Below are 15,787 nucleotides of genomic sequence, written 5' to 3' on the forward strand. Positions count from 1 at the left end.
GTGGCGTTATTGGTTAAACCCTTTATTTCAAGGATTCCAGTCGAAGAACAGAAAAACAATGCTCTGAAAACAAATGATGATGGAAATTAATAGCAAATAGTCAGGCTGTTCAAATGGATATTAACTAGTTGCTTAAAACAAAAATCATGAAACAAATTGTTAGGTAGTAATAAAAATAATCTGTCTTCTGATATATATATATATATATATATATATATGAAAACAGGTGCATAATATACAGATAAAAAGTCAATCAATTAAGTTATATTTTGCTTTGATCACAGATTGTACAGAAACAGTTCTTTCTCTCTCTAATACACACACACACACACACACACACACACACACACGGAGGAGTTTTTTCTGTTCCTTTTGTTAGCTTTAGTTATAGTGCTGACAGGTTGAGGGAGATGTTGAGGTGTATGATGTCATCTGTCAACTGTGAAATCAGCTGACTGATTTCAGTTTTGACAGGTGGAGGGTATGTCAAGGAGCATTGTGTCTCCTGTCTGATGAAAACAACCAGTACTGAAGTGTTCTGTCTGGAGCAGTGCTGGTGCACCAGGGTCGAGTGGCACTGGTGCAGTCACAGAAGGGAGTAAAAATTTTGCTGTTGACTGAATTACACAGAGGTTAAAGCGCACAGAGCTATCATTGTTATGTGAACCCAAAACCTTCCACTGTCAACCTGATTCACACACACAGCTTCCACTGTTCTGTCTGAATTAGGACAGGAAATACGGAAAACAAGTGTGCCGTTTAATCATGGTGTACAGTCAGTGCAGATATTGTCAGTCAGCTGTCAACACTGCTGTCTTACTGCAACGTTATACAGAGAACTGTCAGCACTGCTGTCTTACTGCAATGTTATACAGAGAACTATCAGCACTGCTGTCTTACTGCAACGTCATACAGAGAACTGTCACTTACTGAAACGTTATACAGAGAACTGTCAGCACTGCTGTCTTACAGTAATGTTATACAAAGAACTGTCAGCACTGCTGTCTTACAGTAACACTTTTCAGAGAATTGTCAGCACTGCTGTCTTACAGTAATCTTATACAGAGAATTGTCAGCACTGCTGTCTTACAGTAACACTTTTCAGAGAATTATCAGCACTGCTGTCTTACAGTAATCTTGTACAGAGAACTGTCAGCACTGCTGTCTTACAGTAACACTTTTCTTAGAACTGTCAGCACTGCTGTCTTACAGTAACCTTGTACATATGACTGTCAGCACTGCTGTCTTACAGTAACACTTTTCAGAGAACTGTCAGCACTGCTGTCTTACAGTAACACTTTTCAGAGAACTGTCAGCACTGCTGTCTTACAGTAACCTTGTACATATGACTGTCAGCACTGCTGTCTTACAGTAACACTTTTCAGAGAACTGTCAGCACTGCTGTATTACAGTAACACCTTTCAGAGAACTGTCAGCACTGCTGTCTTACAGTAACCTTGTACATATGACTGTCAGCACTGCTGTCTTACAGTAACACTTTTCAGAGAACTGTCAGCACTGCTGTCTTACAGTAACACTTTTCAGAGAACTGTCAGCACTGCTGTCTTACAGTAACCTTGTACATATGACTGTCAGCACTGCTGTCTTACAGTAACACTTTTCAGAGAACTGTCAGCACTGCTGTCTTACAGTAACACTTTTCAGAGAACTGTCAGCACTGCTGTATTACAGTAACACTTTTCAGAGAACTGTCAGCACTGCTGTCTTACAGAAACCTTGTTCATATAACTGTCAGCACTGCTGTCTTAAAGTAACCTTGTACAGAGAATTGTCAGCACTGCTGTCTTACAGAAACCTTGTTCATATAACTGTCAGTACTGCTGTCTTACAGTAACCTTGTACAGAGAACTGTCAGCACTGCTGTCTTACAGTAACCTTGTACACATAACTGTCAGCACTGCTGTCTAACAGTGACACTTTTCAGAGAACTGTTAGCACTGCTGTCTTAAAGTAACCTTGTACATATAACTGTCAGCACTGCGCAAGCTGTCTAACAGTAACCTTGTACATAATTATAACTGTCAGCACTGCTGTCTTAAAGTAACCTTGTACATAATATTTTTTATAACTGTCAGTACAGCTGTCTTACACCATAACTGTCAATGCTGCTATCTTACACAAGAACTGTCAGTACTACGGTCTTATGGTAATGTTAACACAAAGAACTGTCAGCGCTGCTGTCTTGAAGTAATGCTATACAGAATACTACAGCAGTGATGTTATTTATCACATTATACAGAACATTGCAGCAGTAATGTTATATATCACATTATACAGATCATTGCAGTAGTGGTGTTATTTATCATACAGATCACCACAGTGGTGATGTTATTTATCACTCTAAACAGAAAACTGCAGCAGTAATGTTATTTATCACATTATACAGATCTCTGCGACAGTGGAGGTGTTCATCACATTATACCACACACTGCAGCAATTACAGTAGCAGTTGTCAGTAAGGGCAGCCCAGGACAGGTGAAGGAAGACTTGCGCAGGTTACACACCCTCAGTACACGGGCACACTGTCCACAATGCGCATCTTGCCGGCCATGCAGGATGACCGACCCGCCTTGCGACAGCTGACCTTCACCCTCTGTCCAACACACAGCTGTGGGGTCAGGAGTCACTAGTACACACACACACTCACGTACATTGTGTGCTTGTGGTGTCTGCATGCGTGATGGAGAATGCATGTATGATTGTGTGTGTGTATGTGATGGTGTGTGTATAGTGTGTGCGCATTGTTATGTGTGTGTGTGATATTATGTGTGATTGTGTGTCTATGTATGTATGATGGTGTGTGTGTATGTGAGATGGTATGTGTGATAGTGTGTGTGTGTATGTGTGATGGTGTGTGTAGGAGGAAGACACTCGTCTGTCAAGCCAGTGTCTGCTGGGGTCTGGATTTGAATCCCACTCTTGCCCTTCCTCCCAAGTTTGACTGGGAAATCAAAACTGAGTGTCTAGTCATTCGGATGAGATGATAAACTGAGGTCCTGTTTGCAGCACGCAGTTGGCACACTGAAAAAGAACACATGGCAACAGAAGTGATGTCCTCTGGCAAAATTATGTAGGAAAAAAAAATCCACTCAGATAGGCACACAAATATATATGCATGAACTCCAGGCCTGACTAGCACATTGAGTTATGCTGCTCTCAGGTGCTCAGCAGATGTGGCTAGTGTACATGGATTTGTCTGAACGCAGTGATGCTTCTTTGAGAAACCGAAACTGAAGTGATGGTAAGTGTGTGATGGTGTGTAGGTATGTGTGATGGTCTGTGTGTTTGTGATGGTGTGTCTGTGTGATGGTGTGTCTGTATGTCACCCCGATTGTGTGATATGGTGTGTGTGTGTATGATGGTGTGTTTGTGTGATGGGGTGTGTGGGTGTGTGATGGTGTGTACTGGGCAAGGGGAGGTGCAGTCACCTTAGAGGAGGAGGTGGGGTGTTGTTGGAAGAGGAAGGAGGGAAGGCGGGTGGCGGTGTGAGCCAGACAGGCCTCGCGTAGCTCCTGGGTCACCACCTGTTGCTGGAACTGTTTCTTCAGCCTCTGGTCACTGTTCCTCTGTCATCATCATCATGTACATCATCATCATCATCACTTGCTGGAACTGTTTCTTCAGCCTCTGGTCACTGTTTATCTGTCATCATCATGTACATCATCGTTATCGTCACACATGCTACCATCATCATCATCATCACTTGTTGAATTGTTTCTTCAGCCTCTGGTCACATTCTCTGTCATCATCATCATCATGCACACATCAACATCATCACTGCACACATTAACATCATCACACACACATCATCATCATCACACAAACACACATCATCATCTCACATACACACACATCACACACATCGTCATCTCACACACATCATCACACACACACATCATCATCTCACACACACATCATCATCATCATCACACACACATCACACACATCATCATCATACACACACAGACACATCATCATCATCACACACACACACCACACATATCATCATCACACATCATCACACACACATTATCATCATCATCACACACACATCACACACATCATCATCATACACACACAGACACATCTTCATCACACACACACACCACACACATCATCATCATCGCACACATCATCAAACACACATTATCATCATCATCATCACACACACACCACACACATCATCATCACACACACACACATCACCACACACACATTATCATCATCATCACACACACACACATATCATCATCATCACACACACATCACACACATTCATATCATCACACACTTTATCATCACTCACATATTACACATCACATACACTTGACACACATCATTTGCACACACACACGTCATTTACTCACATCATACACATTATCATCACTCACATTGTCAAGATCACAAAAACATGTACACATGCAGCCACCATCATCACACACATCATTTACACTCACCATCATCACACACCACACACACATCACCATACACACACACCATCATCAAACACATCATCATACGCACGCAATCATAACATATACATATGTGTGCACACGCACACACAGTGATCACACACACACAGTGATCACACACACACACAGAGTGTTCACACACACACACACACAGTATCACACACACACAGTCACACACACACACACACACACACACACAGTGATGTCACCTACCAGGTCAGCCAGGGGCAGAGTGACATGGAAGGAGGGCTGTGAGGTCATGACCTGAAGGTCAAGGATGGCCTGACCCATGGACTGGTTCTCTGTCTGAACACTGCCCTCGTCCACCACATGGAACACCACATACCTGTCACATCACACCACACCACATACCTGTCACATCACACCACACCACATACTTGTCACATCACCACATACCTGCCACATCACACCACACTACATACCTGTCATATCACCACATCCCTGCCACATCACACCATACCTCTGCCACATCACACCACATACCTGCCACATCAAATCACACCACATAACTGTCACATCACCGCACACCCGCCGCATCACATCACACCACATACCTGTCACATCACCACATACCTGCCACATCACATCACACCACATGCCTGCCACATCACTCCACATCACACCACACCGCATGCCTGACACATCACACCACACCACATGCCTGCCATATCACACCACATCACACCACATGCCTGCCATATCACACCACATGCCTGCCGCATCACTCCACACCACATCACACCACATGCCTGCCACATCCCTCCACATAACACCACACTACAGACCTGCCACATCACACCACACCACACACCTGCCACATCACACCACACGCCTGCCACATCACATCACATGCCTGCAATATCACACCACATACCTGCCACACCACATCACACCACATACCTGCCACATCACGCCACACCACACCACACGACACACCTGCCACATCACACCACACAACATACCTGCCACATCACATCACAACGCATACCTGCCACATCACACCACACCACATACCTGCCACATCACACCACATCACACCACACCACACACCTGCCACATCACACCACACCACACACCTGCCACACCACACCACACGCCTACCACATCACACCACACACCTACCACATCGCATCACACCACATTCCTGCCACATAACATCGCACCACATGCCTGCCACACTACACCACATCACACCACATGCCACATTACATCACACCCATACCTGTCACACCACACCACAGACATGCCACATCACACCACACCACATACCTGTCATTACATCACACCTCTCCCTGTCACATCACACCACAGACACGGCACATTACATCACACCTCTCCCTGTCACATCACACCACAGACATGGCACATTACATCACACCTCTCCCTGTCACATCACACCACAGACATGGCACATTACATCACACCTCTCCCTGTCACATTACATCACACCTCTCCCTGTCACATCACACCACAGACACGGCACATTACATCACACCTCTCCCTGTCACATCACACCACAGACATGGCACACCTATACCTGTCACAACACACCACATTTCTGCCACATATCCACATAACATCACACTGCATACATGTCACATTACATCACACCACATAGCTGCCACATCATACCACATACCTTCCACACTGCAACACATACATGCCACGTTACACCACCACATACCTATTTCATCAAATACATGATGTAAAAAAGCCACATCACCCCATGATGTGAAACATCACATCACCACATGATGTGAAACATCACATCACCACATGATGTGAAACATCACATCACCACCTCATGATGTGAAACATCACACCACCACATGATGTCACACACCACCATCTGATGTCACACACCACCACCATGTGATGTCACACACCACCACATGATGTCACACACCACCACATGTCACACACCACCACCACATGATGTCACACACCACCACCACATGATGTCACACACCACCACATGATGTCACACACCACCACCACATGATGTCAGACACCACCACCATGTGATGTCACACACCACCACATGTCATGCACCACCACATGTCATGCACCACCACATGATGTCACACACCACCACCACATGATGTCAGACACCACCACATGATGTCACACACCACCACCACATGATGTCACACATCACCACCACGTGATGTCACACACCACCACATGATGTCACACACCACCACATGATGTCACACACCACACATGATGTCACACACCACCACATGATGTCACACACCACCACATGATGTCACACACCACCACCACGTGATGTCAGACAGCAGCCGTCAGAGGGGACAGCAGCACCCCACACTCACCTCCAGCCCAGCTCCTCTTCACTGATGTCAAACTCAAACGTCTCCTGCCACTCTGGGGCCAGTGTGTCTGCCTGGGTCTGTTGTCATCATCATCATCATCGTCATGTCATCATCATCATCATCACCATCAACATGCTGTCATCACTATCATCATGCTGTCATAATCATGCTGTCATCATCATCATCACGATCAACGAGGTTTCATCACCGTCATTATCCTCCTCATCATCATCAGCACCAACAACAACCCTATCATTTGTGTGGGCGTTCCAGAACATCACCACACACCATCTATTAAGTGTGGCCTTAACATCATCTTACATGTGCTGATTTGGAACAAATTATCATGTCCAAATATAGAACAAATCAACACTTTTGTTATAAAGGAAATAACGACACAACTGTTATTTTTCTGTGTGCATGCAAACATATAACAGCTAATGATGACTGAATCATGTTCACAGAGGAAAGAGGAGTGAATGCAGTATGTGCTCCACCTTAGCTAACAGTCTGTTCTAACTTGCTGAACTGACAGTGAGTTCATGATGAAGAAGGAATATACTTGAAAGACACTTTCATGGTAAAGAAGGAACATATATGAAAGACGTATTCATGGTAAAGAAAGAATATCCTTGAAAGACATTTTCAAGGAAAAGAAGGAATACACTTGAAACTCATTTTCATGGTAAAGAAGGAATGTCCTTGGAAGAGATTTTCATGCTGAAGAAGGAATATACAAGAGAGACATTTTCAGGATGAAGAAGTAACACACATGTGAGGGATCATGAAATGTGATCAGTGACTGCCACAGACAGAAAGAACGGTGCAAGTCGTGTCGCATGGAGCCATCTGTACCTGAGTGCAGTGCACAGCCCCCACCCCGGGTAGAGCCACTTTGATGAAGGGGTGGGCAGTGTGTGTAGCTCCTCGTGGAGACAAGCCATGGGCACCATGCACAGTGACGTACAGTGTGCCAGGTAGCTTGTATGTAAGTGTGGCCGACAGCTCTCCACTCACACTGAGGTCTGTCTGCACACAACAAGGAACACAGGACATACCTCAACCATTCTCTACACATACACAATGGTTCACATACCTCCTCCATTCACTATATCATGGTGTAAATACCTCATCCATTCTCTTTTATATCATAAATACCTCATCCATTCTCAATATAATGTATTTGTATTTCTCTTTTTATCACAACAGAATTCTCTGTGTGAAATTCGGGCTGCTCTCCCCAGGGAGAGCATGTCGCTACACTACAGCGCCACCCATTTTTTTGTATTTTTTCTGCGTGCAGTTTCATTTGTTTTTCCTACTGAAGTGGAGTTTTCTACAGAATTTTCCAGGAACAACCCTTTTATTGCCATGGGTTCTTTTACGTGCACTAAGTGCATGCTGCACAAGGGACCTCAGTTTATCATCTCATCTGAATGACTATCGTTCAGACGACCACTCAAGGTCTAGTGGAGAGGGAGAAAATATCGGCGGCTGAGCCGTGATACCAACCAGCGCGCTCAGGTTCTCTCACTTCCTAAGTGGACGTGTTACCTCTTGGCCATCACTCCACTGATGGTGTAAATACTGAATCCATTCTCTACACAATGGTGTAAATACCTCATCCATTATCTTCATAATGGTGTAAATACCTCATCCATTCTCTACACAATGTTGTAAATACCTCATCCAAATGTTGTAAATACCTCATCCATTCTATGACCTTACGCAGCATTGTGTAGTGCATGCAATGACATATATAATGTAGTATTGTGTAGTGTAGACCCTGTTTCTGGGCAGGGACTGGATGAAAAAAAGCGCGCCAGTGCTTATCTATTATCCTCGATAATAAAGAATTTGTCTTGTCTTGTCTTGTCTTCATAATGATCATGCACACTGCTATGCCTGTGCAACCTCCACCAATGCTCACCTCCATCTGGTGGTCAAACCAGTGTGTACCACCAACACAACTGGTGGTCAAACCAGTGTGTACCACCAACACAAGTGGAGTGATGGCATAGAGGTAACCCTGGGGAGAGCAGCCTGAATTTCACACAGAGAAATCTGTTGTGATAAAAAGAAATACAAATATAAATTAAAAAAATTCTGGAGGTCAAAGCAGTGTGTACCACCAACACATCTGGAGGTCAAGGCAGTGTGTACCACCAACACATCTGGAGGTCAAGGCAGTGTGTACCACCAACACATCTGGAGGTCCAGGCAGTGTGTACCACCAACACAAGTGGAGGTCAAAGCAGTGTGCACCACCAACACATCTGAAGGTCAAAGCAGTGTGCACCGCCAACAAATCTGGAGGTCAAGGCAGTGTGTACCACCAACACATCTGGAGATCAAAGCAGTGTGTACCACCAACACATCTGGAGGTCAAACCATGTGTACCACCAACACATCTGGAGGTCAAAGCAGTGTGCACCGCCAACACATCTGGAGGTCAAGCCAGTGTGTATTACCAATACAAGTGGAGGTCAAAGCAGTGTGTACCACCAACACATCTGGAGGTCAAACCATGTGCACCACCAACACATCTGGAGGTCAAAGCAGTGTGTACCACCAACACATCTGGAGGTCAAAGCAGTGTGCACCACTGACACATCTGGAGGCCAAAGCAGTGTGTACCACCAACACATCTGGAGGTCAAAGCAGTGTGCACCACTGACACATCTGGAGGTCAAAGCAGTGTGTACCACCAACACATCTGGAGGTCAAACCATGTGTACCACCAACAAATCTGGAGGTCAAGGCAGTGTGTACCACCAACACATCTGGAGGTCAAGGCAGTGTGCACCACCAACACATCTGGAGGTCAAAGCAGTGTGCACCACCAACACATCTGAAGGCCAAGGCAGTGTGTACCACTAACACATCTTTTCATATGGTGTTTGTTGTTAGTGTTTTGCTTCTTTTTTTTTGCTTTTTTTTGTGCTTCCTCCCATGTTCTTCTTTCTCCTTTCAACAACCCTTTGACATAATGTTCCTTCCGTTTACACCAAATTAAAAATTTAGACAAAAGTGAAAAAGGGAGAAAAAAAAAGTTTCTTAAAACATTTTTTCTTCAATACTCTTTTGAATCAAAATATGTTTTGATTTTTTCATTGAATACAGATCTACAATTCAAGAAGGGGGGAGGGGGAGAGAAAAAAAATGCATACAAATGTAGTTTCTGAAAAGGGGGGAAAAAAGGAGAAAAAAAGTGTGTACTACAAACACATCAGGTCAAACCAGTGTGTACCGCCAACACATCAGGTCAAGCCAGTGTGTACCACCAACACATCAGGTCAAACCAGTGTGTACAAACAACGCTCACCTCCATCTGGAGGTCAAACCAGTGTGTACCACCAACACATCAGGTCAAACCAGTGTGTACCACCAACACATCAGGTCAAACCAGTGTGTACCACCAACACATCAGGTCAAACCAGTGTGTACCACCAACACATCAGGTCAAACCAGTGTGTACCAACAACGCTCACCTCCATCTGGAGGTCAAAGCAGTGTGTACCACCAACACATCAGGTCAAACCAGTGTGTACCACCAACACATCAGGTCAAACCAGCGTGTACCACCAACACATCAGGTCAAACCAGCGTGTACCACCAACACAGCAGGTCAAACCAGTGTGTACCACCAACACATCAGGTCAAACCAGTGTGTACCACCAACACATCAGGTCAAACCAGTGTGTACCACCAACACATCAGGTCAAACCAGTGTGTACCAATAACGCTCACCTCCATCTGGAGGTCAAACCAGTGTGTACCACCAACACATCAAGTCAAACCAGTGTGTACCACCAACACATACCAGTGTGTACCACCAACACATCAGGTCAAACCAGTGTGTACCACCAACACATCAGGTCAAACCAGTGTGTACCAACAATGCTCACCTCCATCTGGAGGTCAAACCATTCAGTGTGCACTGCCCCCTGCCGGAAGACCAAGGCAGGAATGTCGATGATGACCTCCCCCAGGAAGTCGTCGTGCTCCGCCACGTCGTAATCCCACACCTGTGCCACCAGTCGCATCTCCTTCAGCTCACTCTCGCTGGCACGGAACGCAAAGATTTCATTGAACACCGGGTCTCTGGTCTCCACCACAATCTGGGTGGTTTTGGCCCCATGCTTGTGGGAGTCTGGGTACATTTGTACCTGTCACACACAACACACTACCCGTTACAATCTCGATGGTTTGGCCCCATGCCTGTGGGAGTCTGGATACAACTGTACCTGTCACACACAACACTACCTGTTGTTGTTTCACATGTCTCGATCAGTCTGAGATTGAGAACACCCACACCTGTCATATAAAGAAAAGGACACCGTTTCAGTTTCAAGGAGGCATCTAAGCATATGAACTGATCAGTGCAACACAACTGCTGAAAAAAGAAAGAAAGAAAAATGAGAACAATTCACATTCTTGTGGTCCATATGTCTGAGTCTGGAAATATCTACACCCATCATAAACAACTCTGTGTGGGTGTGTGCACGCGCGCATGTGTGTGTGTCTGTGTGTGTGAATGTATGTGTGTATGTGTATGTGTGTGTGAATCAAACTTTACCATGGATATTAATACACACATATGTACATGCATGCACAGTCACAAGGACAATCAAAACAGGTGTATTAAAAAGACTCACTTTGTTCACACACATCAACTGAAAGAAAGACATGTTTGTTTACAGCAATTGAATACCAACTTTGACGTAGGGATCTGATGCTCTTGTCCGCACATCCCTGGAGGAAAGGTTGCGACACTGAATGACCTTGATAAGAAGCAGCTGTCGCTTGGTGTCGTACTTGAGGGACAGCTGCAGCTGTCCAAAGCTGTCTCCCGGTTCACGCACCACAGCTGGGTCCAGCGTCTTGAACAGACCCTTCAGCACTCGCACGTTCATCTGCACCACAAGCATCAGGTATCCCATTTGTGAATTAGCCCAGCATGTAGGACTGGAAGCCCTGTAAAATTTGGTGGTGGTGGGGAAGTGGGGGTGTAGGAGTGGGTGGGTGTTACAGCTGTCTAGAAGCTGAGCCTGTGTTGTTTGTTTGGTTGTAACTGTGTATCCATTTGACTTGCCATTCCCTAACACGTGTGTATCATGTCAAAAGTGCATTCTATATAATACTCTGTGGCCTGTGAGGTACAGGGTTGGTTTTTGTTTTTTGTTTTTTTGTTTTTTTAAATCTGCAGATCATCCTCTCTGTTCTGCCCCTGTCTAAATGGTCTGTGTTTGTCTGAAGGCGTATACTGTATGGCCTATATTGTCTTAATTACAGCACTCAATATACTACAATAGACAGCAGGTACCTTTTCTCTGTATCCTATATTCACTCTTGCATTGTACAGCTTACAATTGTATTTTTATGAGTAACACGCTGACATAGTTTTGCAGAATAGTTTGGTTTTACTGACATAGTTTTGCAGAATAGTTTGGTTTTATTTGAAAACTGTTAAAATGGAACAAAAGTAATACTTACAATACATGCCAGTGATATAAACCAGTCCACTGACAAAAAGAAAATGCAAGAGTTTATGTTAAGAAACACAGAAGTCCTGAGTGAATCAAGACAAACTGATGAGAGTGTACTATAACAATTTATGTGAAGAAACACAGAACTGTGTAAAGTTCTCCTTGATGCATCCCTAAACAGTGTGATCAGTGACAGTGAAAATATCCAATGTGTGCTAGTAATTCAGTGAATATACCTTGTCCTGCTCATGCTGATCCCAGTCGATACCCTTCTGACGCAGAAGAACATGCTGGGACTTGGCTTTGACGTCCAGAATGTGAGTGATGTCTTGGATTTTTGTGTCATTCTGTGGCAGATGCTGCTCCTCGGGGGGTGGCTGCTGGTGATTGGATTGTCCACCTCCCATCTCTTCTTACACCTCTTCCTCTGTCTTCCCAACTCACCGGGACTCCTGCAGCTGCAACAGACTGACAGGATAAAACTTGTTCTTGAAATGTTGAACGTAATGCTTCTCCATATGTAACACTCCTCTACCGACTTTACGGTCTGTTGACAATCAATCCATAAACTAACTTGACACACATTGCAATTATAAGAATTATTAGAATAATTCTCAACAGCTTATCCCTTTCCAGTACGAACTAAAATGACTATCAGTGAGTAGTGAGTTGGAGAGTTTCAGAATTTGTAGGTTGTATTTTTGATTGTGTACTATTTATAACTGTGTATTATGACTTGTGTGTTTGTGTGTGCTTGTGTGTGTGTGTGTGTGTTTGGATGTATGTGTGGGGTGAGGAGGCAAATGATTTAATAATGTTTTTGTATCTTGTGTTCATTGTTTTCCTTTTTGATATTATGTGTGTGTTTTTTCTTTTTATCTATTTGTAAATGCATAGGGGTTTTGTTTTTTTTCAAGATTAGATGTAAATGCTCATAATAATAATAATAACAAAAATGATAATAATTAAATGAACACATTCAAAAGTGTACAGTCAATTTTAACAGACAGCTCATCTATTTTCCAGATAATATCACACCTAAAAAAAAAACATGACACAGACTACTGAGAAATGCTGTACTGAGAAAGACCTAGGAATAATGTTTGACAATAAACTGTCCTTTGATACACATATAGATAATATCATAAATAAAGCCAATCAAGTGACTGGTGTAATTAAGAGAACTTTCAATTACCCAGATAAAGATGTATTTCTCAAACTATATAAAGCATTAGTTAGATCATATGTAGAATATGGTAATATTGTGTGGCACCCACCTTAAGAGACAATCTATAGCAATAGAAAGAGTCAAAGAAGGGCAACTAAATTATCAAAAGAATGCCAGAATATGAGTTATCAACAAAGACTTATATACTTAAATCTACACTCACTAAATGGTAGAACATTAACAGGAGATTTGATTGAAACTTTTACGATATTAAATAATATAAATGATGTAAATATAAGACATATCTTTAGAATGTCGAATTATGATAGTACAAGAAACTTAGTAAAGAAAATTTGTTTAGAACACTGCAACACCAAGAAAATATCCACTGGCTAACCAAATTGCACAAATATGGAATGCACTACCTACCGAAGTTAAACTTGCACAAAATACTAACAATATCAAAAATTTCGACACCCATACCATCTTTAAAAAGAAAGATTTTTTGATTATGATGAATGAAAACAAAGTACTGCAGAAGTGTACTTGCATATCCCACCCAACAACAAGAAACAAAAGAAGAAAATAAATAAATAAAATAAAAGGAAAGAAGTGAAGATGAAAATTTGAGGGGACATAAAGAAAAGGCCGAGAGGTCAAGGCAGATGACCTGCCAGTCCATATACTACCAGTAAAACTACTGCTTATTTTTGTTTGTTTTTTTGTTTGTTTGATGCCCGTTTTCGTTTTTAACCCGAGGATTTCTTGGTTTTTGTGTCTTCTACTTTTTTTGGTTTAGGTTATCTGAAATTTGTGGTGAAGACATAGTTTTTTAGGATTTTATCGAGCTGATTTTTATAGGCATTTAATGAATTTGCATTGACCACTTCCTTGGGGAGATTATTCCATAAGTTAACAGTTCTGTTACTCGAGAGTTAGGTCGAGATTTCGTTAGCTTATAGTCATGCCCTCTTGTGATCATGCCAGAGGTATCATTTTGGGCAGTATTTGTGTTAGTATTGGAACAAGCGAATAAAGTGGAAGTGATGCTTGGGTCATAGATTTCATGCTGGATTTTGAACACCTCAATCATGTCTCCCCTTACTCTTCGATACTCTAGACTTGGTAGTTTTAAACATCTGAGACGGTCCTCATACTCCAAATTTCCCATACCAATAATTCTTTTGGAAAAGCGTCTCTGGACACCTTCTAACAGATCACTGTGTTTTCTTAAATATGGACACCATGTAGCATTGGCATACTCCAAAACAGTATGTATTAGCAACTTAAATAAGGGCACCATATTTTCTTTATTTTTGTATGTAATTGCCCTCATTAAGAGACCCGAAATCCTTTTAGCTTTTTTTTTTTTACAGTTTCATTTATATGTTGTTCGAAACTCAGTTCGGGATCAACTATGACACCCAGGTCCTTTTCTCCATCTGTGGTTTGAAGTACACTGACATTTGGTCCATCCTTCATAAGATAGTCGTGTTTAGGATTCTTCTTCCCCAAGTGAAGAACTGTACACTTTTCACTATTAAATTTTACAAGCCAATCCTCTGTCCACTGAACAAGTTCATGTACACTGTCCTGTGGTTTGACACAGTCTTCATCAGTCTTTATGGCGGAATATGCTTTGGTATCGTCAGCGAATATTTTCATATTGCAATTTATACCGTTCGGCATGTCATTTATATAGTAAACAAATAAGGCTGGTCCCTGGACACTACCTTGTGGAACTCCACTTGTTACCTTAATTTTGTCTGAGCAATTTCCATTAATAGATACATATTGTGTTCGGTCAGCCAGGAAGTTTTCTATCCATTTCAGTAGGTTCTCTTCAACACCTTAGCCCTCTAGCTTTTTAACCAATTGCAGCAGGTTCCCTTTAACACCTTACCCCTCTAGCTTTTTAACGAGTTTGCCTTCGAGCAAAGAGAAAAAGAAACGACAGTCAGGCGTTTGTTGTGACCCTAAACTAGCAGATCGAAATAAACAGCATTAATATGTCACTGCAAATGTACTAACTTTCTTAGTCGATGGCCTGTTTCGTGAATAAGACTCGTCTGAGAGAGTTCTATTCTTTCACCTACATCGCCATTTTTATTTACATTGGTGACAGTCGGAAAATGTCATGTGAAAATTTCGAAACCATTAAATAAACATGTTTTTGTAAAAAAATCAAAGGAAAGAATCTATTGTTAATTTGCACACAACTCTAGAATAAATACATATCAGAAATAAAGTATATGGGAAAATACATTTTCAACGTATGTA

General features: G+C 42.7%; 1 protein-coding gene across 2 annotated transcripts; it reads right to left on the minus strand.

Annotated features, from left to right (window-relative positions):
* Positions 1-12: 12 nt before the first annotated feature.
* LOC143284584 (synaptotagmin-10-like) lies at positions 13-15,628 on the minus strand. 2 transcript variants are annotated; one of them, XM_076591402.1, is made up of 9 exons: positions 15,539-15,628; positions 12,576-12,797; positions 11,569-11,766; positions 10,759-11,019; positions 7,706-7,879; positions 6,851-6,927; positions 4,707-4,839; positions 3,450-3,587; positions 13-2,614 (listed from the first exon to the last, which is right to left on the minus strand). In XM_076591402.1, the coding sequence occupies exons 2-9, from the start codon at positions 12,744-12,746 to the stop codon at positions 2,528-2,530; spliced, it is 1,239 nt and encodes a 412-aa protein (XP_076447517.1). In that variant the 5' UTR covers positions 12,747-12,797; positions 15,539-15,628; the 3' UTR covers positions 13-2,527. The 2 variants fall into 2 exon arrangements, with proteins under 2 accessions (XP_076447517.1, XP_076447518.1); XM_076591403.1 differs by having other exon boundaries at positions 12,576-12,807; positions 15,539-15,617.
* Between the last annotated feature and the right edge of the window lie 159 nt (positions 15,629-15,787).

The sequence above is a fragment of the Babylonia areolata genome, chromosome 8, assembly GCF_041734735.1.
Source record: "Babylonia areolata isolate BAREFJ2019XMU chromosome 8, ASM4173473v1, whole genome shotgun sequence".
NCBI classification, from domain to species: Eukaryota; Metazoa; Mollusca; class Gastropoda; order Neogastropoda; family Buccinidae; genus Babylonia; species Babylonia areolata.